Below are 26581 nucleotides of genomic sequence, written 5' to 3'. Positions count from 1 at the left end.
ACACAGCTGATTCATGTGGCAAAGCTGGCCTCCAACTCAGCTCTGCAGCTCTGGGTCCAGCGCTCTGGTCACCATGTCAGATGCTGCCATTCTCCTTTCTTTAGCACTTGCCTTCTCTGACCCTCCTTCCCACTTAATCTGTCCTTAGGGAAGGGAATGCCTGTGTGTGTGCATGCACGCATCCATCCACCCACCCAGCCTTCCTTCCTTCATCCACCCATCCGTCTATCCACCTGCCCACCCACCTTTCCATCCATCCATCCATCATCCATCCATCCATCCATCCATCCACCCACCCAGCCTTCCTTCCTTCATCCACCCATCCATCCATCCATCCACCCACCCAGCCTTCCTTCCTTCATCCACCCATCCGTCTATCCACCCGCCCACCCACCTTTCCATCCATCCATCCATCATCCATCCATCCATCCATCCATCCACCCACCCAGCCTTCCTTCCTTCATCCACCCATCCATCCATCCACCCACCCAGGCTTCCTTCCTTCATCCACCCATCCATCCATCCACCCACCCAGCCTTCCTTCCTTCATCCACCCATCCGTCTATCCACCCACCCACCCACCTTTCCATCCATCCATCCATCCATCCATCCATCCACCCACCCAGCCTTCCTTCCTTCATCCACCCATCCGTCTATCCACCCACCCACCCACCTTTCCATCCATCCATCCATCATCCATCCATCCATCCAATCCATCCATCCATCCATCCATCCATCCATCCATCCATCCATCCATCCACCTATCTTTCCTTCCTTCTATCCACCTACCCTTCCATCCACACACCCATCCCTCCATCCTTCCTTCATTCTTTCCATCCATCCATCCATCCATCCATCCATCCATCCATCCACCCACCTTTCCATCCATCCACCCACCAATCCACCTACCCACCCACCCATCCACTCTTTCTTGAATTTCTCCCTGTGTAGAGTTGTTAATATGCAAAAAAGTTGACAGGGTCCCTTCTTACAGTTTGGGTGAGGCAAGAAGGAAAAATCCCCAATCCAGGGGAGAAAGCAAACCAGCCACTGTGCAAAAATGTGCCTCCAGACCATGCACTCTCAGCACTAGCTGAGAGGTGGGTTCCACAGCCTTCAGACTCTTGGTGCCTCTTAGAGAGGGCTCGTGGGGGAGGAGGTGGCATTTGGTGGATGGAGAGGAATTAGCCAGAGGATGCATACCCTCCCCCAGAAGTCTTTACAGCAGGATCCAGAAATGCAGATGCACACAGGGGCCCAGCTGGAGCCCAGCTCTGGGAGGCAGGCTGTGTGGGGGAGAGCGGGAGAGGGAAGGACTAGTTAGCAGGTACTCACATGCTCTGCCTAATTTGGATGGCCTCTGATTACTTCCAGCCAGTGTTTCTGGGGCTCGTTTTTCAGAAGAAGCAAGAATCTAGTATATTATGTGAAATTAGCAGGCAACCGCACTTGAAAAAAAAATTATTTTAACACTGCACAGACCAAACAGACCATCCTTAAGTTAGGTGACTCAGCCTGAGTCACTAGATGGTAGCCTCTCCCTTGAACACTTGTGGAGAGCCTTGCCGCAGGAATACCGCCACCAGCCCCTGCCCCGGGCCTCCAGGGTGAGAACCACATGCTGCCTGGGGTGGGGGTGGGGGTCCTGGGGTACCAGGCTGAGCCACGGGCTGATTCTGGACTTCGTTCTCTCAGACGCCGGTAGAGAAAATGTCCTGTCAGCCCTCACTGGTACCTTAGAGTCCCTGGCCAAAGCTCAGGGTGACCACGCAGCCCTCAGATTCTTCTAGATTGAAATGTTCCACTCCTCTCTGACCTGGCTCTGGTTCCTTCCCTGTCTCTCCACAACCCCTCCATGACCGTGTGGGGACAGCGCCCCATGTCCCCAAATCTTCCACATGGTCAGGGGTACACTTGACGCGTTTCCCACTGCCCAGTATTTCCCGCCCCTAGCTCCTCTGCCCACTCCTCGGGGAAACTCTCAGGGGACAGTAATCCATTATAGCATTTGTTTGTCCACTTTAAAAGACAGACAGACGGCCAAAACTCCATTTCCTCAGTTTTTTAAAAGGCCAAGACGGGCCAGGCCTGCTTGGGGGTGCCCCCTAGTGGCATCTCGTCTCGTCTTGTCCCCTCACGCCCCAGGCTGGAGGAGTCCTGGTGGAGAGCAGGGCGTCTCAAAATTTTCCACCTCGGGCCCTCTTTACACTCTTTAAAATTATTAAGCACCCCAAAGGGCTTTTGTGCAGGTTATAGTATCTCTATTCACAGTATTAGACACTAAAACTAAGAAAAGTTAGAAACATTTATCAATTCATTTAAAAGAAACCCATTACAATTTTGACATAAATAACATATTTTAGAAAAAAACTAATTGTATTTCCCAAAGCCAAAAGCATTTGGCGAGAAAAATATCATCATTTGACCTTTTTGCGACTTTCTTTTAAACCGGATTAATAGACCAGAACTGGATATACACATCTCCATCTGCATTCCATCGAGTTGCCGTCTCACACGTCACGTAGTCTCTGGAAAATTCCACAGAGAGTGAAAAAGGCAAATATTACCTGAGCATTATTATGAAAATAATTTTTACTTTGGAGCCCCGGTGGTCCCCGGACTGCACTTTGAGGACTGTTGGTTGGTTTGGGGGCAAGAATATGATTCACTGTAGCCAGACAGCCCGGGGAGGCTGTGCCTCAGGTCTGTGCAGGAACACGAGAAACGTGGGCACTCAGCCCCTGGGGCTCCTGTTGCAGTGAGAACCAAGGTACCCATCTCCCCCCACCTCCCCCTGCAGCAGGCTGGCTGGGTCCTCCTAGGTCCCGAGGAGGCTGGATTCTGGCTGACCTCCGCCATTCCCTTCAGGAGCCTCCTCCGGAACACAGGATGAGAACAATTCCCGTCTCACAAGATGGACCTGCTGCAAGGACCTCCGAATCTCTGTGCAGTGAGGCCTTGCAGTGTTGCTGCCGATGAGGGAGGGGCCGGACAAGACAACCCTAAATCTTCCTCAGTTGTTTCTTGGTTAGCTCGTTGACTAATTAACTGAACTATGAAGTGCTTGCCGTATTCTAGAAGTTCCGAGGGAGTGCCTGGCCCTCCCGGGAGTTAGATGACCTGCTCTGTGGGCTGTTGCGTCCGCTGTGGGATGCTCCCATCATGCTTTGGGGCATTCCCACCTGCTCTCTTGACTTCCCCCTGCCTTCTCTGCTGGGGGCACTTTCACTTCTCACTGCCTGTTTCCTGACCCGTGCTCTGGGTGTGCTTCCCTCATCTGTAAAGGCGTTCGTTCCTATGTGCTCTGTGAGGGTGCTCCCTTCCCCGTGGGGGGCATGCCTATGAGCTGAGGACACTGACCCATCTGTTCTGTGAGGGTGTCCCACCTGCGGAGGGAGGGAATCCCAGGCTGCTGTCTGGGGAGCACCCATCCTTCTGGGGGAGTGGTTGCACCCACTTGATGGGGAAAGCGGGCCCACTTGCTCTGGGAGGCTGGGTGTGCCCAGACGTGATGTGGGATAAACCCCCTGTGCCCTCCATCCCTGGAGCTGGGAAGATCCCTAGCTGCTCTCTGGGAAGAATTTCACCCCTCTGTGGAGGTTCTCCCACCTGCTCTGTGGGAACAAGAGCATCACGTTGGGATGGGGGAGTCCAGCAGGGATGTGAGGCTCCTCCCCCTGGTTGGGGAATGGTCCCACCTTAGTGCCACCATGACGGAGGTGACACCCCTCAGCTCTGTGCTATTGCATCGGTCTCGGTCCTGGGAGCAGAAGTGGCGTCTCCCTTGGGTCCAGGGAGTCACAGGGAGATCCCAGGGCTGTGGAGCCTTCCCAGTGGGAAGGACCGAGCCTGAATGGGGCACACTGCTGCCTCCTCCCCCACGCCGAGCACAAGGGGAGCATCCTCTCCTATCTACACAGAGTAGACCTTCCAAGGACTCTTGCCTCCATGGACACACTGAAGCTCTGTCAGATTTGGAGGCAACAGAGATGATAATTCCCCTTATCTTATAAGGGGGGGAAGTGAGCCTCAGGGAAGGACGCTGACTTGCTAGGACCTCACAGCTCCCCGGTGACTGGGGCTAGAATCCAGACTTAGCATTTTATCCTGCAGGGAATGGGGAACCATTGAAGGTTTTTGAGCAGGGGAATGACAGTCTGATTTCTAGAAGATGACTCTGGGGGTGAGCTGTCACCCAAGGGAGAAAACAAGACAGAGAAGGTGAAGGTGGGGGTGCAGCTCCCCCTTCCTCTGCGGCTGCTCTGCCCTTGCCCTGTCTGTACACGGAAGCCATTCCTTCCTTGGGGCTGGCCCGTGCGGCCCTGAGTCTGTCTGTGTCACCCCCAGGCTGTGTGGCCTGCGCACCCTGCAGCCCTATGCCGAGAGGATCCCCGTGGTGGCCACTGCCGGCATCACGGTCAACTTCACGTCCCAGATCCCCCTCACCGGGCCCGGCGTGCAGGTGCACTACGGCTTGTACAACCAGTCTGATCGTGAGTACGAGCAGCCCGGGGAGCGGGGCGGGCGCCCCTGATGCCCCTGCAGCTTCTCCCTGCCTCCTTCCCATCCCCGGAAGCACCGAGAGGCTGGACCAAAGGACTGTGTGTGTGTGTGTGTGTGTGTGCGCGCGCGCACGCGCGCGGGCGCACAATACCTGCAGCTCTGTGTGTGCCCCCATAGGCAAGGCTGTCACCTGTGTTCAGCAGGCATACACACTCATACAGACCTGTGTGTGTGCTGTGTACATGGGACATGTCTGTCTACATGCACCGTGCAGATGGGTGTGTGCACATGTGGGTACATGTGTGAGCAGGCAAGATCAGCATGTCTGCACGTGTCTGCATGATGACGCGCATCCTGATGGCGCCCTCCCTTGCAGCCTGCCCTGGAGCGTTCCTCTGCTCTGTAAACGGACTATGTGTGCCCGCCTGCGATGGGGTCAAGGACTGCCCCAACGGCCTGGACGAGAGAAACTGTGGTAGGCAGCCTGCCCGACCCGTCCCTCCTCTCTCCTTGCCTTCTCTGTGCACCAAGGCGAGCCCCCCTTTTTGAATAGAGACATCCCCCCACCAAACGTGCAGCCCCTCTTATCAGCACCCAGGAAGTGGGCTCTCTCGCTGTGCTGAGATGGCAAGATGGAAGCACCGAGTCGGAAAGTGGGCTCCCCAGGGCCACCATTTGGGGAGGTAGCAGGGACAAGCTGGGGACCCAGGTCTCCTGACTCCCAGCTCACAGCTTCTCCCCACCAGGCCATCGTGCCCAGCCTTCTGTCCCAGGCAGCTGTCCAAGAAGGAACAGAGTGGATGGAGGACCAGGAACGGGAAGGCAAGCCCTGTGTGGCCAAGGAGAGTCCTGTATCTTCCTCCCTTGAGTGGGGTCCCCAACCCTCCACTTCAGGGGTTTGGACTGGAGCTGTCAACTCTTCCTGGAGTTATGCTCGCCACCGCCCAGCCCTGGCAGCAGGGGCCCTGGTGGTCTCCGAGCCAGGGCTCTCTTAGAATAATGCCTCTCCTTCTGAGTCCTGACTTTTGGCCCCCACATTCACCATCAGGGCAGCCTTTTCTTGTCTGACCTCCCCCAACCTCCCCAGACCTCCCCCAACCCCATCCCATCCAAGTTTTAAATACCTGGGGAGAGAAGCAGGAGGGAAGGGAGATGTGCTGGGGAAGGTGCCTCATATTTGGAACTAGAGCATCTGGCTTCAGGTTCTGGCTCAGCCAAAAGGCCTTGGACAGGTCATTTCATTTCTGTTCCTACCCATGAAACAGGGGTATCTCACAAGGTTGCTGTGAGACTCAGGTGTAAAGTAGCTAAGAAAGAGACTTACGGCCCTAGCATAGAATACAACACACGTGCTACAGACAGCACGAAGTCCCAGCCCGGCTCCTCAGGCTTCCTCTCACCTGCCTCTGTGTGTCCCCACGCAGTTTGCAGAGCCACGTTTCAGTGCCAAGAAGACAGCACGTGCATCTCACTGTCCAGGGTCTGTGACAGGCAGCCTGACTGTCTCAACGGGAGTGATGAAGAGCAGTGCCAGGAAGGTAGGCTGGGGTAGGACCAGCTATCCAGAGGGAAACCAAACAATGAGCTCAGCCAGGACAGTCCAGCCGTTCTGTATGCTTCTTCAGCAAAGGTGTCTGCCCTCTTGTCCAAACACTCACCAACCCATCTGTATGGACGCTTATCTATCCATCCATCCATCCATCCATCCATCCATCCATCCATCCATCCATCCTTCCATCCATCTTATGGCCTCCCAACCACCTATCTGTGCATTGATTCATACATCCACTCATTCATCCATCCAACCGCCTGTCCACCCACCTATCTCCCTATCCACTGAGCCATCAATCTACCCATTTATTGTTCACCTAACTACCCGTGTGGCCATCATTCCATCCTCCATCCATGCATCCATGAATGCATGTATGCATGCATCCATCTGTTGATGTAACTATCTGTCTGTTGGTCCTTACATCCACTCATTTATCCATCCTTCTAGCTGTTTGTCAGTCTCCCTACTGGACCATCAATCCACCCATTTGTTGATCTGCCCAATCTCCTCTCTGTGTCCATTGTTTTATCCATTCATCCATCCATCCATCCATCCATCCACCCACTCATCCATCCGCCCACTCATCCATCCATCCGCCCACTCATCCATCCATCCATCCATCCATCCATCCATCCATCCATCCATCCACCCACTCATCCATCCGCCCACTCATGCATCCGCCCACTCATCCATCCATCCATCCATCCATCCATCCATCCATCCATCCTACACCTGCAGACAAGCCAGTGATAGTAAGCAGAGTGAAGGAGTGGGAATAATAGACACCAGCAAGGTGGTCCCTGCCCTTTGGGATTATCTGCTAGTAGGAAGACGTGATGGGTGACTGTCTCGGGCCCAATGCCTTCTGGACACGATGTCCAGTAGCATGGGAAGATTGGAGTGCAGGAGGACATCAGGCAGGGAAAGCTTCCTACAAGACGTGGGCTTTGAACTTGGCCTTGCAGAGAGGTAAAATTTAAATCAGCAGGAGGAAAGGAGAGCAGGCCAAGACCAGATGGGGGGAGCGCAGAAAGTTCTTCACTGTGAAGACAGTGAGGAGCAGGTGGGCGGCTGGGTAGGGCCAGGATCTGGAGGAAGGCCGGGCTAGGAGGGGAGCCTTAGACTGATGGGAGAGGCATAGCCCTGTTCCTGGGAGCCTACTGAAAGTGGAGACACAGCCTTACTCTCGACAGACCAGTCTGTGGAGGGGTGAAGGGACATGGCCTGCCTTTTTAAGAGACCCTACAGGAGCCTTGTGCTCAAAGGATCCCTCCCCAGTCTCCTCCTGGCCCCTTCCAGGCTCTTCCTTCCCTGGGCCTTGTTTCGGAGGCTCCCTGGGGCTCAGGGACCCACCCTCCATGCCCTGCCCCCACCCCCTCTCCCCCAGTGGTGCCTTGTGGGACGTTCACCTTCCAGTGTGAGGACCACAGCTGCGTGAAGAAGCCCAACCCGCGGTGTGATGGGCTTCCCGACTGCAGGGATGGCTCCGACGAGTGGCACTGTGGTGAGCCAACGGGGCGGGGGGGGGGGGGCGGGCAGAGGACTCTCTCCACCTGCAGGGCCCTGAGTGTGGGAGGGAGGGAGGGGCCGCCCTGGGAAGCTGCGGGAGAGCTCACTTTGTCTCTTTCTGTCCCGCCTCTGCACCCACTCCGGGTCCTGCCTCTCCTTCATTCTCTTTCCCATCCTCCTCCATCTTTCCTCTGGCCTTCCTCTCTGCCTCCCCTTCTCCGTCTCTCTCTGTGTCCATTCCTCACTGGCTTCTGGCCATCCCTGTCCCTCCCCGTGCCCCCAGACTGTGGCCTCCAGGGCCCCTCCGGCCGCATAGTGGGCGGGGCCGTGTCTTCAGAGGGTGAGTGGCCCTGGCAGGCCAGCCTCCAGGTTCGGGGCCGACACATCTGTGGGGGGGCGCTCATCGCTGACCGCTGGGTGATAACAGCCGCCCACTGCTTCCAGGAGGACAGGTGAGCAGGGGCCGTGCGACCCGAGACCACAAGAGATGGGAGAGGGGAGGGGAGGCCTGGCAGGCAGGCAGGGACAGTGGGTCTGAGATCCAAGCAGGAGGGAAGGGTGGTGGGAAGCCCATCAGACTTGCCGTTTGAACACTTGGGTTCGGTCCTGGCTCCACCATGAACATAGTCCATGCCCCTGGAGAGGTTGCTCAACCACCTACTGCCCTGCTTTTGGAATCTTGCTTTAAGTTGGGTTAGCGATTCATTCACTCATTCATTCCTGTATTCACTCATCCATTCAGCAATATGTATCGTGCTCCTACTAGGGAGCTGTGCCAGACCCTAGGGATACAGCAGAGAACAGAACTGCCCCACTTGGCCATAGGCCATGCCCCCCGCCCCCGCCAGGGGCCTGTGACCTGGTGAGTGGGGCCCAAGAAAGCTCCAAGAAGAGACATCCCACCCAGCCCCCCAAACATCTCCATCTGCATGGTGGGCTGGCAGCACCCCATCTCCTGGGCCCCGCCAGTCCTGGACTCCCCTCCGACACCTCCTTTTCTGTCCTGGGTCCACATTGTCCCCAGCCAAAGACCAGGAGCCACCACGGCACCCCACCCCCACGCCCTTTACATCCAGAGCCAGACAGCAAGTGCTCTCGGTGCGCTGGACCACTCCTCAGCCGCTGTCTGTCCACACCCCCCTAGCACCTCGGGCCAGCCCAGAGCCCGGCTCTGCTTGGCATCCCCTCCCCAGGGGCCTGGGTGCTCTTTCTGGGTGCGGTCTGACCACCTCACTCTCTCACTGCTTCCCTGGCTCCCCGCGGCCCCTTGAGGTAAAGAAAGCCCCGGGCGCTGACCCGCATGCAGGGGTCTTCACCACCCTGTCTCGGCTGATTGCCGCCTACTCAAGACCCACCCCCCCTCCCCCCGCCCCAGGGCGGACCAGCAGGTCTCCGCAAGCTCACAGCAGCCCCATCTGTAAGGTGCACAGACAAAAAGGAGAGAACCGTGTGTCACTGCCTGGCACTGTGCTGATTTTTCACACGTACAGTCTTACTGAGTTCCCCCCAGTAACCTAGGAGTAGAAGATGAGCCGACTGAGGCATAGAGAAGCACACACGTATCGAGGGAGGGATGAAGCTGGGACTGGAACCCAGGCAGGCGGACTCGGACGCCAGCACGGCTGGCTGTACCACGGCCCAGCAGTCGGCTTTGCGGAGCAGGGAAGGGACGGGTGTGACCGCCGCCGGGGTCACTGGTGGGGAAGCCGGCTAGCCTAAGGGTCTGGGATGAGAGGCGGCGGCTGAGTGCCCCCCCGCCCCCGCCACCTCCAGCATGGCCTCCCCCGCGCTGTGGACGGTGTTCCTGGGCAAGGTGTGGCAGAGCTCCCGCTGGCCCGGCGAGGTGTCCTTCAAGGTGAGCCGCCTGCTCCTGCACCCTTACCACGAGGAGGACAGCCATGACTACGACGTGGCCCTGCTGCAGCTCGACCACCCGGTGGTGCGCTCGGCCGCCGTGCACCCCGTCTGCCTGCCCGCGCGCTCCCACTTCTTCGAGCCGGGCCTGCACTGCTGGATCACGGGCTGGGGTGCCCTGCGCGAGGGCGGTGAGCCGGCCGGGCTGCCGGAGGGCAGATCAGGGGAGGTGGGGTGTGGTCCGCCTCCCGAGGCTCCCAAACCTGGAGGGGGCCGGCCAAGGGGCCTCAGGGCTCCACCCCAGGGGCCCTCTGGTGCTGGGCTCAACCCGGGTTGGATGTCGCAGAAGAAAACAAGCTTTTACTGTAGCGAGCGGCTCCTGCCTTCCGGGCCCTTCCCTCCTTCCGGAACGTGCAGTTTAAAGGGAACCGAGGGCGTGGGAGGTTACCTTGGGGGATATGTGTGAAGTGATGGGGCATATTAGGAACCCAGCAGCCCACAGGCAAGCTCCAACCTCTGCTCCTTGGGCACAGATGACTTTCTATGTGGAGGATGGATTTTAGGGAACGTGGTCTCATTTAATCCACCCAATACCCCTAAGGCTGGGGATTATGGTCCCATTTTAGCAGTTCTTCCAAGTCGCCCAGCCAGAGAGGGTTGGAACAGGGACTGGCACTGAGCACTGCCTGACCCCAGAGCCCTGCTGTTCCTGCTACTGCCCCTGAAGCAAGGGGCCTCTCCCCTTCCCGCCTAAACTGACCGTCCCTAGGGGCCACGTCTGTTCTGTGAATACCGGCAGGCCTAGGCTGGCATAACCACAGGCATGCCCTGCACCCTTAAAGAGGGTGGCTTTAAAGATGGGGACAGTGATTTACAATCTGGAGGCGGGCAGGACTGTAGAGATACTTTAAAGATGGGGAAACTGAGGCTCAGATGAGAAGTGACTTGTTCAAGGGGATGATGGAGGAGAGCAGTAAAGCAAGGATTGGTTCATTTGCTCACTCATTCAAGGACACATTTATGAGCACCTACTGTATGCCAGGACTTGAGTTGGGCACAGATGGGCTATAAGGATGAAAAGAGAACATTCTTGGGGGAGACGGTGCTTAGAGCTGACATGGGTGGGGAGGTGCAGCCCAGAGGAGGGGCCTAGCCAGGTGGAGTCAGGGAGGCTTCCGGACAAGGGGCTGGCTAAGCCAAGGCTGGGAGGACGAGTCGCCGGTGTCCAAGTGGGGGAGAGAGGTGTTCCCGTTAAGGGTACAGGGGGCAACCCAGGGAGTCTCGAGAACACCCTGCACCAGAGGGGAGCTGGGGGCAGGCAGATGTGGGCGAGGACTGGCGGGAAGGGCAGGACGGCCTCATTGGCCGTTGTACGGAGCTTGAGCCAGGAGTTTGCCTGACCTGCACTTTAAAAACCAACTGAGGGCTTCCAGAAAAACACCAGCATTGAGTCCTACCCTAGCCAAACAGGCCAGATCTCGGGGTGGGACCAGGCACAGTGCAGAATGAAGCTCCCTGGGGGCCCTCCCTGGGGGGCCCTGGCAAAGCACTGGGCTGGACAGCGGGGAGACACTGATGAATTTTAGGCCGAGAGTGTAGGGTCAGATGGGTGCTCTGGAAAAATCTCCCAGGGGCTGTCACAGAACAGGGGGGCACCGGCCAAGAGGCCTCAAGCAGGAGGGGCGGCAGGGAGGACACTAGTCCAGGTAGGCTTTGGGTGGGGACTCTGTCCCCGTGGGCCACGAGGGGGCCAGAAGAGAGTGACGGTGAGGTGAGGCGGAGGGGTAGGGGGCGGGCAGAGCAGGAGAGATGAGGGCGGGCTCCTGAGCCGCAAGGGGAAAAGTGGAAGGAAGAGCCGCTCTCATCTCTGCCTTCCACCCCCGACCCCGCTGGGCAGGCCCCACCAGCAACGGTCTGCAGAAGGTGGACGTGCAGCTGATCCCGCAGGACCTGTGCAGCGAGGCCTATCGCTACCAGGTGACACCCCGCATGCTGTGCGCTGGCTACCGAAAGGGCAAGAAGGATGCCTGTCAGGTGACACCTTGGGGGTGGGTGGCCGAGAGGAGGGCGGGCGGCGCTCACATCGTGCAAGGCCTGGCCCTCTGCTCACACCAGCCTGCTGAAGCCCCACGGCCTCCCGGCAAGGCCGGGATGGCTGTCCCAACTTTACCGATAAGGAAACTGAGGTTCGGGGAGGTGGAGGGACGTGCGCCCAGTTGCAGGCCCCAGGTCACGGGCAGGTCTAAGGCTCAAACCCAGTTCTGCCCCCTGCTCCTGAGCAAGGCGCTTTGCCCAAGGGGACACAGGAGCTAGGAATGGAAGGAGCCCACAAAAGGGAGGCAGAGAGGAGTGGGGACACACGTGTACTCTTCCACGACAGCCAGGACCCGCGGAAGGACCAGCAGGGCTGCTCTGGGCTCTCTCCACTGATCAGAAGCAGGGGAGGCAGAAGGCTTCCCAAGAGCTTCTTGTCACCTGGAAGACTCCCAGTAGTCAGGACCCCCAGCTTACCCTGATGCAGACCTGTCTCTCCTCTCCCCGTTTCAGGGCGACTCGGGAGGTCCACTGGTGTGCAAGGAGCCCAGTGGCCGCTGGTTCCTGGCGGGGCTGGTCAGCTGGGGCCTGGGCTGTGGCCGGCCCAACTACTTTGGTGTCTACACCCGCATCACAGGGGTGATTGGCTGGATCCAGCAGGTGCTGACCTGAGGAGCTTCCCTCCTTGCAGAGCTGGGGCCCACCTCCTGGACTCAGAGAGTTCGGGGCACCCACTGGGCAGGGGAGCAAGTATTCTGGGGGCAGCAGGGGGGCCTTGTGGAGGCAGGAGGTAGCATCCCGTCGTCCCCCAACCTGCTCCCTGACATCTGCCCCAGGGAGGGCAACAGGAGAAGACCCGTCAGCTGGTGGTGGACTCCCCCTGCACCCCAGAGCCTGGATGGTCAGCAGGCCCAGCTGGAGGGGTTCACATCCAGCCCTGTTGCCTCCTGATTCTCTCTCCTCCTTCTCCTTCTGCTGCTGCTGACTTGGGGGGGGGGAGGGCGGGGAATGGTTCAGCAGTGATAATGGGGCTTCCGGGTCCCAAGAGGGGTGTCTGAGCTCCCCTCCGCCAATGCAGAGAGCAGATTCAGCCTGTGAACTTGAGGGGGTGGGGATGGGAGGCACCCCCAAGGAGGGGCCCCCACAGCCCTGGAGACAGCCAAGTGGGCCAACTGCCACCGTAAGCCAAAGGGTGGGGGGAGCCCTGGGTCTAGGGTCCTCACCCCACCCCTCCCTGTCCCCTGGGCCTCCACTGCCCACTCACACCTGGAAGTGAGCTCCATTGCCCTGAGGAATAAAGCCGTTCGATCTGAGGCCCTGCTGTGGGGTTTGAATGGGGCCCGGGGCATCAACCCCACAGTCTTGACTGAGCAGACTCTGCTTCCTGCTCAGCCTGTTGGTCAAATGTCTAGAAGGCCAAGGTGGGGTCAGTGGGGGCAGGGGTGACCTCCAGGGTGGTTGCTCAGGTCCCAGGAGCAACCCCAAGATGGAGGTGATTTGGTGACCCCCTTGGATCAGAAGGATGGGTCGAGTGATAGGCTCCGTCTGCAAGCTTGGGAGGAAACTGAGGCAGAGGGGCGGAGCCATCCTCAGGATCACACCAGCGGGTTCATAGTGAAGTCTGGTGTGGAAGCCCCGCCTCCTGGTTCCCAGTCCACCCCTTCTCAGCGAGACGCTCCCTTTGCTTTCTTGGGATCCTTCATTCAGCAAGCCATCAGTCTCCCGCTACGTGCCAACCACTGCGCTGGGGCCACAGAGATGCACAGAACTCAGCTCCTGATCTCAGGAGGGGTGGGGATGACAATCCAGTGTGAAGGGGCTTTGGGGTAGTCCGGAACTCGGGAAGTCAGGGAAGGCTGCCTGGAAGAGGTGAAGACTTGAGTTGCGGCTCAAAGGTGGCCAAGGTGGGGCAGGGCATTCCAGAGAGGGGAACAGCATGTGCAAAGGCATAAGTCCCAAAAGAACAGGGCATATTGGTGAGCTGTTCTGAGTTACACAGAGGTTGAGAGAGGAGCAAACCGAGATCAGATGACAAAGAATTTGGAATTAAGGGAGGACTGGATGCTGGGTGTGCTGGGGAGCCACGGAAGAAGGCTCTAGAGCAGGGGAGAGGCACATGAGTGGATTCACATCTTAGAAGGATCAGGGGCCCCGGTGTGGAGGCACACGTGCAGAGGGAGCGGGAAGCAGGGAGGCCGTGAGGAGGCCGCTGGTGAACTCCAGGAGGGAGAGGAAGGGGATCTAATGAGTCAGGCAGCGGAGATGGACTTGAAGGACCCTCAGTGTCCTCCAGGTGCCCTAGCGGCTGGGGCTTGGGTGAGGGAGGAGTCACCCACGACCACTCCCAGGGGTCTGTCCTGATCCACCGGGCCAGTGGAGGACCTGTTGCCTGGCCTGGGGCACCTGGGGAGGGAAAGGCTCTGAGGAGGTGTTAGAGCTTGGATGCCTCTGGGAGGGAGGTGTGCAGGAAGTAGGTGGGGCTTGAGGTCTGGAGGAGGGATTCCAGAGCCCCTTTGCAGAAGGTGAGTGGGAAGACTGAAGAGGCAGGGAGACAGACACTACAGATGGGGGCCCACAAGGGAGACTGAGGGGTGTGGGCAGAGCTGGAGGGGAAGCTGGGGGGTGGAACCTTAGCAAGCAAGTGGGAGCGGTCAGGGAGGGCCCCTGGTGCCCTCTGGGTGCAGCGGGGGAGGTAAGGAAGTGGGGAGTCGAGTAGTGCAGGCAAGTCTTCCTTGAAGCCTAGTTGGGAGAAGGAAGGGGAGCCTCACGATTTGGGGGGGTTTCAAAGGCAGGGCTCTGGCATGCACATCCAGTCCAAGGGCCTCGTGCGTGAGATGGCTTGCCTGCTGGGCCCGCCTGTGGGGGGAGATGGAGGAGATGGAGCAGACCAAGCAGACCCTGCCGGGAGGAGGGGGAAACAGCTCTGGGTGGGGGCAGGATGTTACAGTATTCCACCCCATAGCCTTGCTGACTTCTCACAGAGGCCGGCAGATGCAGTGCTGGGCACTGGGCGCTTCGCTAAAATGCAAATTTGCGGGCCCCACCCCAGTCTTAGTCAGAATTGGGGGGGTGGGTAGGGGTGGGCAATCTGTTCTTTTAACAAGCCTCACGGTGACTTTTTACAAAGTTGGACACAGAATGTGAGTCCAGCGAGCCAAATGTCTCAAGGGGAGTGGCGAGGGCCTCCCAGGCTTGAGTGGAGCAGGGGAGCCTCACCTGGCCCAGGGGAGGAGCTCTGCCTAAGGGACCCCTGCTTTGCCAGGGTGTCCCTAGCAGCGCTAAGATGCGGGGGCAGGGGAGTATGGTAGGCACTTAGCAGGACAAGTTAGGTAACGGGACTGGCCAGGCAGGGTGGGGTGGGAGGCCCTGCTGAAGCCCAGGGTCCAGCGGACTTGGAGAGAAGGTGGAGCGGGAGCCTGGGTGTTTCTATTTCCTGGGACTTGGGGCAGAAGGGCGGCAGCGATAGGGAGGGGTGGAGGGGACCATGAAAAGTCACAGGAAGCAGAAGGGGTGGCCCGGGGCGGGGTTAGGATGCAGCAGAGGCCGGAGCAAAGGGCCATGGGAATGGTGGGGTGAGGCTGGGAAGTTGGGGGCCCTGCTGTCCAGATTCCGGGAGCCCCCTACCCCCTCAGCATCCCACAGCTAGCCTAGGGCTGCCCAGATGCAGGAAGAGACCTGCATGGCTCCAGGGGCTGGGCCTGGGAAGTCACCTGGTCCAACCCTTCACTTCACAGATGAGTTAACTGAGGCCCAGAGAGGGCAGCCACCTGCCAAAGTTCTCCCAGCAAGGCAGAGTTGGTGCCCTTAGTGTTGGGCCACGGGGCAGAGGATGGAGCCAGGACCTCCTTCCCCCAATACATGGGAGAGTGACCGCAGGGCAGGGTCCCCGGGCTTTTGGAAAAAGCCCCACTACCTATGAGTCATTGACCCCACCTTGAGTTCAGCCCCGTCCCTGAAAGTGGCTCAGAGGAAGAGAGGAAGGCAGCCCAGCGGCTGTTTCTTCAGGCTTTATTACATGGCGGGGTTGGACACAGCCCAGGGGATCCTAAATGCAGGAGGGGGCTCCTGCTCAGCCCCTGCTACCCCCAGACTCGCCCCTGAGCAAAGGGAGGAGTGTCCCCCTTGCCCTTATCACTAGTTCCTGAATGGCCCCCTGCCCCTGCTGAGCCCCCGCCTGCCCCCTCCTGGCCAGGGCCCTCTGTAGCCGGCAGTGCGGACGGGTGGAAGCAGCCAAGGTGAAGGCTGGGTCACCCTCCCTCTTCTCCCCACAAGGCCAACCCCCACACCCTTCGCCCCACCAATACCTGAATCTCCATCTGGGGCTGAGCAGGTCCTCCCCCTCTGAGGGAAGGGTGAAGGGAGGGCCACCCTCCAGTCTGGTGCTTTGTACACTGCCCCAGGACTTTCTGGGACCTTGCTCCTCTTTGTAACCTCACAACAACCCTGTGAGGTAGGTGCTGGCGGCGGGGAGAGCGAGCCCATTTGACAGACGAGGAGACTAAGGCTCAGGGAGGAGATGTGACTGGGTCAGGGGGGAGGGTATCGTTCATGCAGCTAGGGGACCCGGGGGAGGGACCACGGGGGCGTGGGAAACACAGCTGGACAGCGCCACACTTGGGGCACACGCAGGCGGCTCTGCCCAGGGGTCCCAGGGCCCACCTCAGGCCTTGAGAGGTCCCCAGAGGTGGGGGGAATTCAGAGCCCCACAGGTGTAGACAGAAGTGGCAGGGGGGAGGGTGTTTCCTCTGCCTGGAGCCGGGGGCCCACCCCGAGGTACAAAAATAAAGGATTTCAGTTCGGAACCCCAAGTCCCTGGAGGTGATCTGGGGCCTCACATCCGGGTGCCTCTGGCTTGTAACAGCTAGAAAATAAGAGGGGGAAGGGGGAGGGGGACGGGTGGGAGGGTGGTCAGAACACCAGGAGGGGGAAGAGAGGGTGGGGCCAGTGAGGAGGGGTGGGGCCAGTGAGAAGGGGTGGGGCCAGTGAGGAGGGTTGAGGCGAGGCCAGGGGAGGGCAGAGAGGAGATTGAAATGGAGGGAGGGGCAGGGAAGAGAGGGAGAGAGAAAGAGGTAGGTGAGTCACAGGCTCCCTTCTGAGAAGAGGGTGGGGGGCTGAGGCCCAGAGAAGGTGAATTCAGAGCCGAGGAGGGGGAGCAGGAAGGGGACCCGGCTCGCGCATCCGGGAACCCCATGCCCCACCCTGGGTTGGGTGGTGGCTGCCTCGGAGGCCAGAGTCACCACGACTCTGGCCGGGGGGGGGTGGGGTGGGGTGGGGGGTGGGGGGGTGGGCTGGGGGTCTGTGAAGGCCAGGTCCCTGCTGTCTCAGGCAAAAGGTCACAGACAGCAGCTGTCTGTCCCCATTTCAGGGGCAACTATGGCCTAGACAGGGACAGTGACTTGCCCAAGGTCACACAGCAGGCAGACAAGATTGAGTAGGGGCTTGGGGGCACCTGGCCAGGACTTTTTTCTGTAATACCCCGGTCCTTAGCCAGCTCTGGCTGATTCCTTGTAGGCCAAGGGAATCCAAGGCTGGCGGTCCTTCCCCCACCCCCACCCCCACTGCCCCCAAGAGCCAGGAAACCCCCGTGGCGGGGAGGCTGTGATGCCGGGTTTCCCCTCCCTCCTTCCCAGCCCGGCTCTGGAGCTCTGGTGCTGACGGACGGCTGGGAACGAGGCCTCTCCTCTCCTCTCAGAGCCTCGCACCCAAGGCCAAAAACAGGTGAGGGGAGAAAGTCGGCCGAGCTGCCAGGCTCAGGTCCAGGAACAGGAGACGCGCCCCCTCCTGGCTTCCGCCCTCCCTCCAGCTCCGCCAAGGCTACAAACCAGGGATGGCGGCTCTGGGGGGCGGGCGAGGGGCCGAGGAGGAGCCCTCACGGCCAGCGCGGCCTCGGGTCTGAGGGGTGCGCACGGGAACCTGCAAGGAGGAGAGGTGAGGAGGAGGCGAGCAGGGGAGGCTGTGGGCGGGGCGGCCCGGCCCCTCAGCGGAGCCCGGCGGCGGCGGCGGCGGCGGCGGCGGCGGCGGGGCAGGCGGGCCCGGAGGAGAGGCGGCGCCGGCGGCCGGGCCCCCCCCGCCCAGGCCGGGGCGCTCGGGGAGGCGGGGCCGGGGCGCCCGGGGGGAGGGCGCGGGAGGCCGGGCCCGGGGCGGCCCCGGGAGGGAGGTGCGAGCAGGCGGAGAGGAAACCCGGGCAGGGGCAGAGAGGGAAGAGGCAGGGTGCAGATGAGATCCAGGAGGAAGAAGAGGTGGGTGGAGATGAGGCAGGGCCTCCGGCGGGAAGCGGAGGAGGAGGAGGCGGTGGTGGGAGGGAGAAAAGGTTAGCGGGCTCCTGAGATGACAGGGCTGCAAAGAGAAGTGAGAGAAGGAAGGGTTATGCAGGTGAGGCGGCCGGCGCGCGGCGGAGCGAGAGCCCTGGCGGCCCGGCCTCCCCCCGCAGGCCCCGGCCCCCGGGGTTGTGCAGCTGGCTCCAGCGGGGCAGCGGGCGGGAGGCTCCGGCTTGGATTAGCAATCATTCCCCTCGGGGGGTGGCTGCACCTTTCTCCTGTGCATCTGCCTCCACCTGCACCTGCTCCACCTGCACCTGCACCTGCTCCTCCTGCCGCCGCTCCTCCTCCAGCTGCTGCTCGGCGCTCTGTGGACCGGCGGCGCACCCAGGGAAGAAAGAGTGGACAGCTAGCAAGGGGCCAGGGCCTGCTGGCGGCTGTCCCTCCCCCCGGGGCCCCCCACCTCAGGGCGGGCGGGCAAGACGAAGGGAGGGCAGGGCCCTGGAGGCGGGAGAAGTTGGGGCCTCTCGTCCAGGCCCCTGGGAGCCTGGGAAGGGACTGGAGGAAGGGCAGAGAACGGGGCTCTGCTGGGGCCTCCAGGATCAGTCTGGCTGCTATCACACCGAGCAAGGCCCTCAGGGGAGGGGCGGAAGGAAGAGGGGCAGGTGGGTGTGTGGCCAGGGTCGCCTCGAGGGGCACCTGGGAAGGCGTCACTTTAGGAGGACCCAGAGTAGAAATGAGGCCAAGGAAGGCCCAGGGCAGACACCGCCCACATCGGGGATGCCCTCCACCCGCTCCCAGGGAGGCAGGAGCAGTGGGCTCACTCTCAGCACCCTTGCAAGGCGGTGCCAGCCACTGATGGGGATGGCCCTGATGGGGGTGGGGCGGGCAGGGGAAGTCACAGGCCGGGGAGGCAGACAGACAGACAGGAAGCCAGGGGCCGTAAGTCTCCAACGCACAGGGACAGGCCAGGCCCCGAGGAGGAATGGTCTCCCTTCCTCCCCGCCTGGCTTGCTGCCCTGCCCCATCCGCCCGCCCAAAGGCCCTCGAGGCCTCTGACTGGCTCTGGGTTCAGGGTTGCAGGACCTCTGCTCAGCCCTCTCCCCACGGCCCGGCTGTTGCTGCCTCAAAGGCCAGGGCCAGAAACACATGGCTGCGCCCCATGGGGTTCCTGACCCCCCTCCTGCAGAGCACCTGACGAAGGGGCCCGGGAAAGGGGCAGGATTAACAGATTTGGCTTCTCTGCCCTGGCCCAGACCAGGCTGGGGACAATTTACTGGCCTCTGGGAAATAAACTGGCCATTTGGATCCCAGAAGTTCTAAGCCTGACGGCACCACAGAGAGGACATGGTCTACCCTTAGTTCTCAGAGACCACGACGGGGGGAGGGGGGGGCCGAGAGGGCTGAGGCTTGTCCAAGGTGCTCACACCCCTGGTTCCAAGAGCCCCTTTCAAACGGCATCTAGGTCCCCTCCTGCCGTGCCCTAGGGATGATCCCGTTTCACTTCCCCCCCCCCCCCCGGCCTGGGCCTGGGTAGCCGGCGTGAGCAGATGGGACCATGGGTGGCATGGGATGGATGGCATTGGCTGTGACTGGGTGGTTATGTGTGTGCGGCAGGAGGGAGGAAGAAGCAGGGATGGCTAGGTGGAGGGCAGGGAGGGGAGGGAGGCGGGGGGGAGGGGGAGGGAAGCTGAGGTTGGGGGCTCACCTTGGTTTTGCGGCTCGACTCCGAGCTCAGCCCGTGCGGGGAGCTATAGAGCTCCTTGGACACCACGCACAGGAACTCTGCCTGGTCCTCGCTTCCATAGTTGTAGGAGGAGCTGATGTTCACCAGCTGGCGGAGCATGGGGAGAAAGATGACAGGCTGGGTTGAAGGCGGCCAGCAGGGAAGGGGGATTGACATCAGCACTGGTCAAGATACCGACTTCCGTTCTGATCTTGCTGTTCTCGTTCAGGCCCGGCCCTGAGTTTCCATAGAAAGTCAAAGTCTGCTCCCGATCCCCCACCTAGGCGTCAGGTCTGCTTCCAGGTCCAGCCAAGCCCCCCCCCCCCGCCCCGGGGGGAGGCTGCCTTATCTTTGCTGCTCCCCACTCCTCACCACAGCCCCAGGCCTAGAGGCCATTTTCTAAAAGCAGGTGGAGGCCAGTGATGGGCAGGTTGTCCCCCTTTGTCCCAGATGTGGCTGAAGCAGCCCCAGGACCAAGTTGTAGGGTAGGGTTGGCATGATGGGGCCCCAAAGAATATTCTGTTCATTCTTGGAAGCAGAGGTAGAACTGGGTGTCCATTCCTTAGGCCAGAGGGCCGGTAAGCAGCGGCCCTGAGCTGTCAGCCCAGCCTCTGGGAGCCCGTGCAATTGCCAAAGACTCCCATAGGCTCTCAAGAGCAGCACCACCTTTGTTCTGGGGTCCCTGTGCTTAACCACAACCACAAGGCCCTGTGCATCACATTCAGCCCCCAGGGACCCTCACTGGACAGGCACTGAAAACCATCAGCCCCTCTGGCAGACAGGGCTTGAAGAGGTGGTGGAACAGGAATTAGAACCCAGGATCCTGAGTCCTCTCTGGAGTCTTGTAGACTTCTAGACTGATAGTCTGCATGCTGCTGGCTGGCTCCAGTGTCTGAAGTCCTACCCTCGGCTAGGGACTTTATCAGTGGCCCTTCCCATCTTCACGACAGTCCTGCGAAGGGACTATTGGCACTATTGGCCCACATCACAGATTAGGAAACTGAGGCCCAGAGAGGAGATGCGACTTGCTCAAAGTCACGTGGCACATAAGTGGTGGATCCAGGCCTCTGGCTCCTGGACGGGGCCTGTTCCTCCATCCTGGGGAGCCCCGGCCTTCTCCCTTCTTCAGCCTCCACAGGCAAGGAGCTATGGGGGGGTGGCGCAGAGAAAGGGCTAGCTGAACCCTTTTCCTTCACTCAGGACACATTTGCCCTTGGGTGAACTTGCTGGCTCGGTTCCTCTGGGAACCTGAGAGGTGCGCCCTGAGCTGCGTGGCAAGGGCAACACCACTTGTGTTAAGTGTCTCCTCCTGCGTGAACTGCACGTGGACTGGGGGACAATGGGTCACTATGAATCCTCGTGGGAAGCCATCGCTTGGGCTCCCCGGACGTGGCGAGGCCGTGACGCCTGTCACATGCATGCGGGGACCCTGGGAGCTGCACCTGTGCACTTGTCACAGGAGGTGCTGACCAGAGGTGGAGTCCGCTCGCTCACGCGGCTCTGGTCTCCTTGCACCCGAGCTGTCGTTTGGGGGCCAGAGACTTGCTTGTACTGCTGTGTAGACCGCCCCCACCCCGAAGAGGATGCCTAGAGACGCCCTGTGGCCCCGTGTGGCCCTTCTGAAACCTGGGTCGGCAAGACGGCTGAGGGGGCTGGGGCGGGGAACCCAAGCCTGGGGCTGCGGAAGGGAAGGACCCGCCTTGCCCGGAAGCTCAGGGGTTTCCGGTGTGGCCCCAGGGCCCCCGCGCACCTGCTCGAAGCGCCAGCCGTCGGACATGGTGGAGACCATCTGCGTGAGCTCCTCCTCCTGGCACTGCAGCACGCGGTACACGTGCTTGGGGGGGACCTGCAGGCGGAGAGGCGACGTGGAGGACACCCGCGGGAGAGGCAGATGCACCTGTCGTCCCCCAGCTCCTTCTCTCCCCACCCACACCACATACCCCGAGAAGGAGAGGAGGAGGGGCAGGGGCGGCCAGGGAAGGTGGCAGCCATGTTCTGAGTACCTCCTACGGGCCAGGCACTCGACCTGCAGGCTCACTTAATCCTTCCACAAACCCTAGGAGTTATGGGATTTTCACCGAGGCTCTGAGGGGGTCTTACACACCCACGGCCACCTAGCTTAAGTGTGGCAGCACCGGAACACGGGTGATACAAGGGGCAGGAAGGACGACATGGAGCCTCCCCACTTCAATCTCTTGGGGCTGGGAGATGGTGCCTCACCACCTGCCCACCCGCCCGCACCCATGTCTCCCCCAGGGTGGCCAGAGAATCCCTCCGTCTCCTCCTACAGACTGGGCCCAGGGCCCAAGCTCAGAAATGTGAACCCCAGCAGCTTGTGCCCTGCCCACCAGGGGCCTACCTGACCCCACAGAATGGATCATTTACTCATCCTGCGTGGCCCCCACAGGGCCCCCGTCCCTCCACACGGACCCCATTTTGTTTGTGAGGAAGGGAAGAGTGCAGGTCTCAGCACCTCTATATTCCACAAGGGGAAATCAAGGTCCAGAGGAGCAGCGTGATGGGCCCAAGGTCACACCGTGAACAGAGCCGCATCAGGGACAGAACCCAGCCTGATGGGCCCAAGGTCACACCGTGAACAGAGCCACATCAGGGACAGAACCCAGCATGCTTCTCCCAGTCTGGGGCTTTCGCTGGGCAGCCCGGGAGCTGGACCACACCCTTTCTTTACAGGCTAGCGTGGCCTCCCCACCTCTCTCATGCCTCCCCCCGTCTCCCTCCGGCCCCGGCCTCCACTCCCACTGCCCTGCTGGTCTGCTGCTCCTGACCTGTGTGACCGGATAGTCCTTCTCCTCCATCCGGTCTTTGATGATGCGGATCAGCGGGCCAATGTTGTAGAACTCGGCTTCCTCGAGGACACCTGGCACGGATGGGGCAGCCCCCGGGTCACTCGGTGGCCCCCGTGCCCTCTCCTCCTCTCTGCTTGTCCCCTCTGGCTCCACACCCACTCCCACTCCAGCCATGGGCGGTGATGAGCATCTCCGAGTTCAGGGCTCAAGCAGGAGGGGACGTTTCCTTCCTTGGGTCCCACACTTTGTGGAAGGGGTGAGATGCTGCCCCCCAACCAGTCCTGCACCTCTGCTGTGCTGAGCCTGGGGACCTAGGGACACCCGCCAGGGCCCTCATCCGGGGGCTGCTCTAGGGTTGGCAAGAGGCAGAGGCTTGCTGGGACTGGAGCCTAGCATGCCACCACGAGAAGGACCTTGGCTGCCCCCTATTACATGCTCCCGTTTATGAAGCACATGCTCAGTGCAGGTGCTGGGCTAAGCATTTTATGTTCTCTCCTGCAGTTCATTCTTAGCACTAGAAGTAGGGACCTTCACTGCCTCCACTGAACAACTGGGGAAACTGAGGGCTGGAAAGAGAAGCAGCTGTCCAAGGCGATGAGGCCAGTAAGTGGCAGAGCTGGGATCCAAATTCAAGCTCCTCTGACTTCAGAGCCCATTATAAATGCATCATCTTTGTGCCCTGCCTCTCCCCCACCCTACAGTGTGCAAAGCCCCTCCCGTGCTCATCATGAGCCCTGGGGACATGGGGAAGCAGGCATTATTGTCCCTACACAGCTGAGGGAACTGAGAGTCTCGGAGACTAAGTGAGTCACCTTGCCAGTGAAAAGGGAGTGGCCCCACGCCTTTCGACTCCCCTAAGTTCGTACAGGGCAGGGACCCCTCTGGTCCTTTCCCTGATGGGCCTCTGGGCGCCCTGAGGACAGGGCCCATGTCTGATCGACCCTGCTGTCCCAGGTGCCCACACAGCACCTGACACAGAGGAGGCGGCCGCTGAGTGTTGCTGCCTGAGGTCACCTCATGAGCCCTGCAGATGACAGACAGACGGCTAACGTGGCATCACAGGTCCTCAGTGCCGGGTGCTGTGCTAAGTGGCACGCTTGTGTTAGTTCCTTTTACCCTCACAGCAGCCCGGGAAGGCGGGTGCTATTGTCACCCCATTTCACAGATGGGGGCCTGGAGGCACAGAGGCGTAAGTGACTTTCTTGGTGTCACACAGCCAGTAAATCTCTTCCCAGGTCCTCTGGCCCCTTTGGTGGGGGCCCCGGCCCCATCTGAGGTGCTGGGAGGGGCAGAACTGGGAGAAACCCAGCACCTGTAGACAGACATCAGCTGGGACTCAGATGGAGTGCTCCCCTCCCCTCCCCACGGGCCCAGCTCCCGGGGCCTGGCTATCTGTGCTCCCTGAGGAGCCGCCCGAAAGCAGCGGGGCTGGTGCCCACAGTGCGTTCTGAGGGTGAAGCCCTAGCCCACTGGGGAGCTACCTGGCCTCGAGATGACCATGTCCTAAGCAGGTCAGGAAGGAAGACCGTGGGCCCTGAGTGAGGAAGGATGGGCTGTGCTAGACGCCCACGGGGTACAAGCACTGGGCCTCAGGACACCTGTTGTCCCAGAACATGCTCTCACCACCTCTAATTTCTACACACAAGTGGAGAAAGGAGAAGTGACATGTCCAAGCTGGCCTGGCTGGGTCAGCTGACCCAGAGCCATGCCCTGGGCCCCAAGGAAGAGTTGACTTGGCCCTGACTGTAGTCCCTGCTCCTGGCTGAGGCTTTGCCAAGAGGATATTCTCTCAGGCATGGCTTCCACACCCATCTGCTGGAGCCAGAAATGGGCATCTATGGGCCTCAGCTGCCCAGGCCCCAGGAGAACCAGACCCCTGCTGGGGAGCAGGCTCCCCTCCCCCACCTCCACCCGCAACCAGCTGGGTGACAGAGGCCGCTGGATTTGGGGAAGAGTCACCTGCTCCACCCGCCTGCTGACTGCCAGAACTCACCAGGCATCTGAGCTACTGGATCACCCACAGAGAGAGAGCCAGACCTCCTCCTCCCATGCCCATCTCTTCCCCATTCACACCTGGCTTCCCAGGAGGTCAGGAGAAAAGGCATCCCCGCCCCCAACAGAGGCAGCCGGCCTCAGTGGCTCCCTCTATCTTCTACCTCTCTGTTGGCACTCAGCAAAAGCTCAGGCTGGTCAGCTCGGCAGAGCCCAGAGGCTCAGTCCAGGCAGACGCCTTGAGATTCAGCCTTTACAGGGATGAGGAGGCAGGCAACAGGGAAGTTAAATGTCCCCCCGCCCCCCAACTGGGAGAAATGGCTTTGCACCTCCGATGGAAGCCTCTGGCAGACTGCAGAGGGCAGGGCTAGGAGGCAGGTCCCAGCCAGCCCCCCGGCCCAACTCACCCTCCTCAGCCATGTCCTTGTCCAGCACCAGCTTGCCATGCCGGAGAAAGTTCAGGATGGGCCCAAAGTAGGTGGGGTCACGGTCAATGAGGTAGGCCCCAGTCTCATCCTATGGAGATGAGGGGAACAGGCCATGAGAGGAGAGTGAGGTTTCCCCCTACCCCCCACTTAAGGCCCAGTATGGATTGGAGGGAGGGAGTGAACACAGAGTCTGCTCTTCCCTGCAACAAAGGGGCATGCTGGAGCAGAAAGGCTTTGGGGTCAGAAACACCTAGGTTCAAATCCTGCCTCTGCCTTTTCCTCACCGTGTGACCTTGGGCCAGTGACTTGGCCTCTCTGAGCCGCACTCTGCTGTCCCGTAACTAGGGGTCATTGTGAGCATCCAGTGGATTCTGAGGGGCACCCGACCCAGAGGAAGGTTCAGTGATTGTCCCTCTTAGAGGCTGTTCCCCTGAAGCCGCCCTACACTGTCTCCATCAGATCCCCAGTCATTCTGGGGATGTCGGATGTTTATAAGTTTCCAAAGGAGGCACTACCTCATTGGACAGGCACGGCCTTCAGGGAGACAGGGCGGGCATCCGGACAACTCTACAGGGGGAAAACGGAGACATCAAGGGGTGAGGGGACTTGCCCAAGGTCACAGCATCAGAGGGTCAGGGAATGAGGGAGAGGGGGCCCTAGAGGTCACCTCCAGACCAGCCTCCCCTGGTTACAGACAGGAGGCTGAGCCTGGAGCAGGGAGGGGTCCGACCCAAGGTCATGCAGGCAGTTTGCAGCAGAGCCGGGATGGGAGCCCAGAAATGGTGCCAGACAGGCCAGGGCTCCTCCCTGATGAAGCCCAGCTCAGAAGGCACCCCAGGACTTCTCCACCCAGCTCCCTGCACTCCTAGGCCACCCACACCCCAAAGGGCGGAGGAAGCAGCCTCAGCAACTCCCTTCCCCAGTGTGGGAGTCCCGTTTGGGAAGGAGGGAAGGCCCTAAAGGAGAGGGAGAGTCCCGATCCACCAGCCTCCCGGGGTGGGAGGCCAGGGCAGTGCTCAGAAGGCTCCAAATGGCCGCGGCCTGGCGTTGTCCCGTTGCCACGGCAATGGGCACATCCCTCACTCTCCCATCCACTTCCTCCTCCCTTCCTCTGGCCAGTTCTTCCTGCCTCCGACTCTTGGTAAAGAAAACCAGCCGGGTTCCCGGCCAGGCCAGCCCTGATTCGGGCGGGCAGAGGATTCCACCCCCGCCCCCCCCCCCCCCCCGCCTCGCCCCCGACGGCCGCCCACCGCGCGGGCCTCACCCGGTCCGACTGCAGCTCTTCCCCCTGGCACAGGCGGCTGAGGAAGGACTTCTGCTCCCGGCACAGCGTCTGCCGGGTGGTCAGGAACACCGTGCCCCCCACGTTGAGCCGCACCCACTTGCCCCAGGCGCCCGCCGCGCGGCCGCCCATCCCCGCGGGCGGCGCTGCCTCCCCGGCCTCCATCCTCCCGGCTCGCCCCGGTGTCTGCATCCTCCGGGCGCGGCGGCTGGGGGCGGGCAGGTACCGCGCGCCGGGCATGCCGGGAGCTGTAGTCCGCGCCCCGGGGCGGGGAGGCCTGGGTGGCCGGGGCGGGGCGGGGGTGGAGGGGGGCTGGTCCCCAGGCTCTTGAGCCGCCCTCCCAGCCCGACCCACTCCGCGCTTCGTGGGCGGCCCGCAGACCCGGCCTCTAGAAGAAGCCCTTTGGCCAAGTCACGGTGTTTGGGGAAGGTCAGGTTCGAGGTCACTGGGACAATAGTGAGCGCTACTCCAAACCGGCACTCCTCGCTCCTGCGTGTTCTTCACATTACCGTTTTCTCTTTGTCGGGTCTGGGTTCTCAAACAGCTCATAATGGGTAGAAACTATTTCTCCCAGGATTCCGTGGCATTTACCTGTATCTGTTTTCCAAGGTGCTTTCCTACTGCCCTTTGTGTCTGT

General features: G+C 60.7%; 2 protein-coding genes and 1 long non-coding RNA gene across 11 annotated transcripts in view; 1 reads left to right on the top strand and 2 right to left on the bottom strand.

The window, feature by feature from the left end:
* TMPRSS6 (transmembrane serine protease 6) overlaps positions 1-12437 on the top strand; it is a 37645-nt gene extending 25208 nt beyond the window's left edge. For 2 of the 3 annotated variants that reach the window (XM_088025361.1, XM_088025360.1), the window contains 8 exons: positions 4348-4493; positions 4880-4978; positions 5928-6041; positions 7443-7559; positions 7848-8016; positions 9338-9609; positions 11316-11452; positions 11966-12437. In XM_088025361.1, the coding sequence (XP_087881487.1) occupies positions 4348-4493; positions 4880-4978; positions 5928-6041; positions 7443-7559; positions 7848-8016; positions 9338-9609; positions 11316-11452; positions 11966-12124 (1213 nt within the window). In that variant the 3' untranslated portion in view covers positions 12125-12437. Of the gene's footprint in view, positions 1-4347; positions 4494-4879; positions 4979-5927; positions 6042-7442; positions 7560-7847; positions 8017-9337; positions 9610-11315; positions 11461-11497; positions 11559-11965 lie in introns of all 3 variants that reach the window. The other variant, XM_088025359.1, reaches the window with a different exon arrangement.
* LOC114218340 (uncharacterized) lies at positions 1450-7563 on the bottom strand. Of its 2 annotated transcripts, XR_003611187.2 has the most exons (3): positions 7465-7563; positions 5904-6061; positions 1450-2528 (listed from the first exon to the last, which is right to left on the bottom strand). It is a non-coding gene; the product is annotated as an uncharacterized LOC114218340 (long non-coding RNA). The 2 variants fall into 2 exon arrangements; XR_003611186.2 differs by lacking the exon at positions 7465-7563 and having other exon boundaries at positions 5904-6648.
* Positions 12438-15446: 3009 nt separating the features above from the next.
* Positions 15447-26174, bottom strand: KCTD17 (potassium channel tetramerization domain containing 17). 6 transcript variants are annotated; one of them, XM_088025364.1, is made up of 8 exons: positions 25927-26017; positions 25178-25229; positions 24642-24750; positions 22222-22313; positions 21186-21281; positions 19418-19543; positions 17981-18077; positions 16737-17788 (listed from the first exon to the last, which is right to left on the bottom strand). In XM_088025364.1, exons 3-8 carry the CDS (start codon positions 24652-24654, stop codon positions 17430-17432), a joined length of 783 nt encoding a protein of 260 aa, XP_087881490.1. In that variant the 5' UTR covers positions 24655-24750; positions 25178-25229; positions 25927-26017; the 3' UTR covers positions 16737-17429. The 6 variants fall into 6 exon arrangements, with proteins under 6 accessions (XP_087881489.1, XP_087881493.1, XP_087881490.1 ...); XM_088025363.1 differs by lacking the exons at positions 16737-17788; positions 25178-25229 and adding an exon at positions 15447-16313 and having other exon boundaries at positions 25927-26172; XM_088025362.1 differs by lacking the exon at positions 25178-25229 and having other exon boundaries at positions 25927-26174.
* Positions 26175-26581: the final 407 nt, after the last annotated feature.

The sequence above is a fragment of the Eumetopias jubatus genome, unplaced genomic scaffold (assembly GCF_037043125.1).
Source record: "Eumetopias jubatus isolate StellerSeaLion01/CBP00866 unplaced genomic scaffold, mEumJub1_p1.0 scaffold_8, whole genome shotgun sequence".
NCBI classification, from domain to species: Eukaryota; Metazoa; Chordata; class Mammalia; order Carnivora; family Otariidae; genus Eumetopias; species Eumetopias jubatus.
The sequence above is the reverse complement of the archived record's forward strand: the minus strand, read 5'-3'. Positions and strand labels throughout refer to the sequence as shown.

What these genes read in the sequence shown, in the direction of transcription:
- KCTD17 (XM_088025362.1), bottom strand. Translation starts at nt 26,136, where the DNA reads ATGCAGACACCGGGGCGAGCCGGGAGGATGGAGGCCGGGGAGGCAGCG. An exon ending in AGTCGAGCCGCAAAACCAAG is followed by an intron (nt 18,078 to 19,417) that starts GTGAGCCCCCAA and finishes GCCGGTCCACAG; the next exon opens with AGCGCCGAGCAGCAGCTGGA. An exon ending in GGCAGATGCACAGGAGAAAG is followed by an intron (nt 17,789 to 17,980) that starts GTGCAGCCACCC and finishes TTCTCTTTGCAG; the next exon opens with CCCTGTCATCTCAGGAGCCC.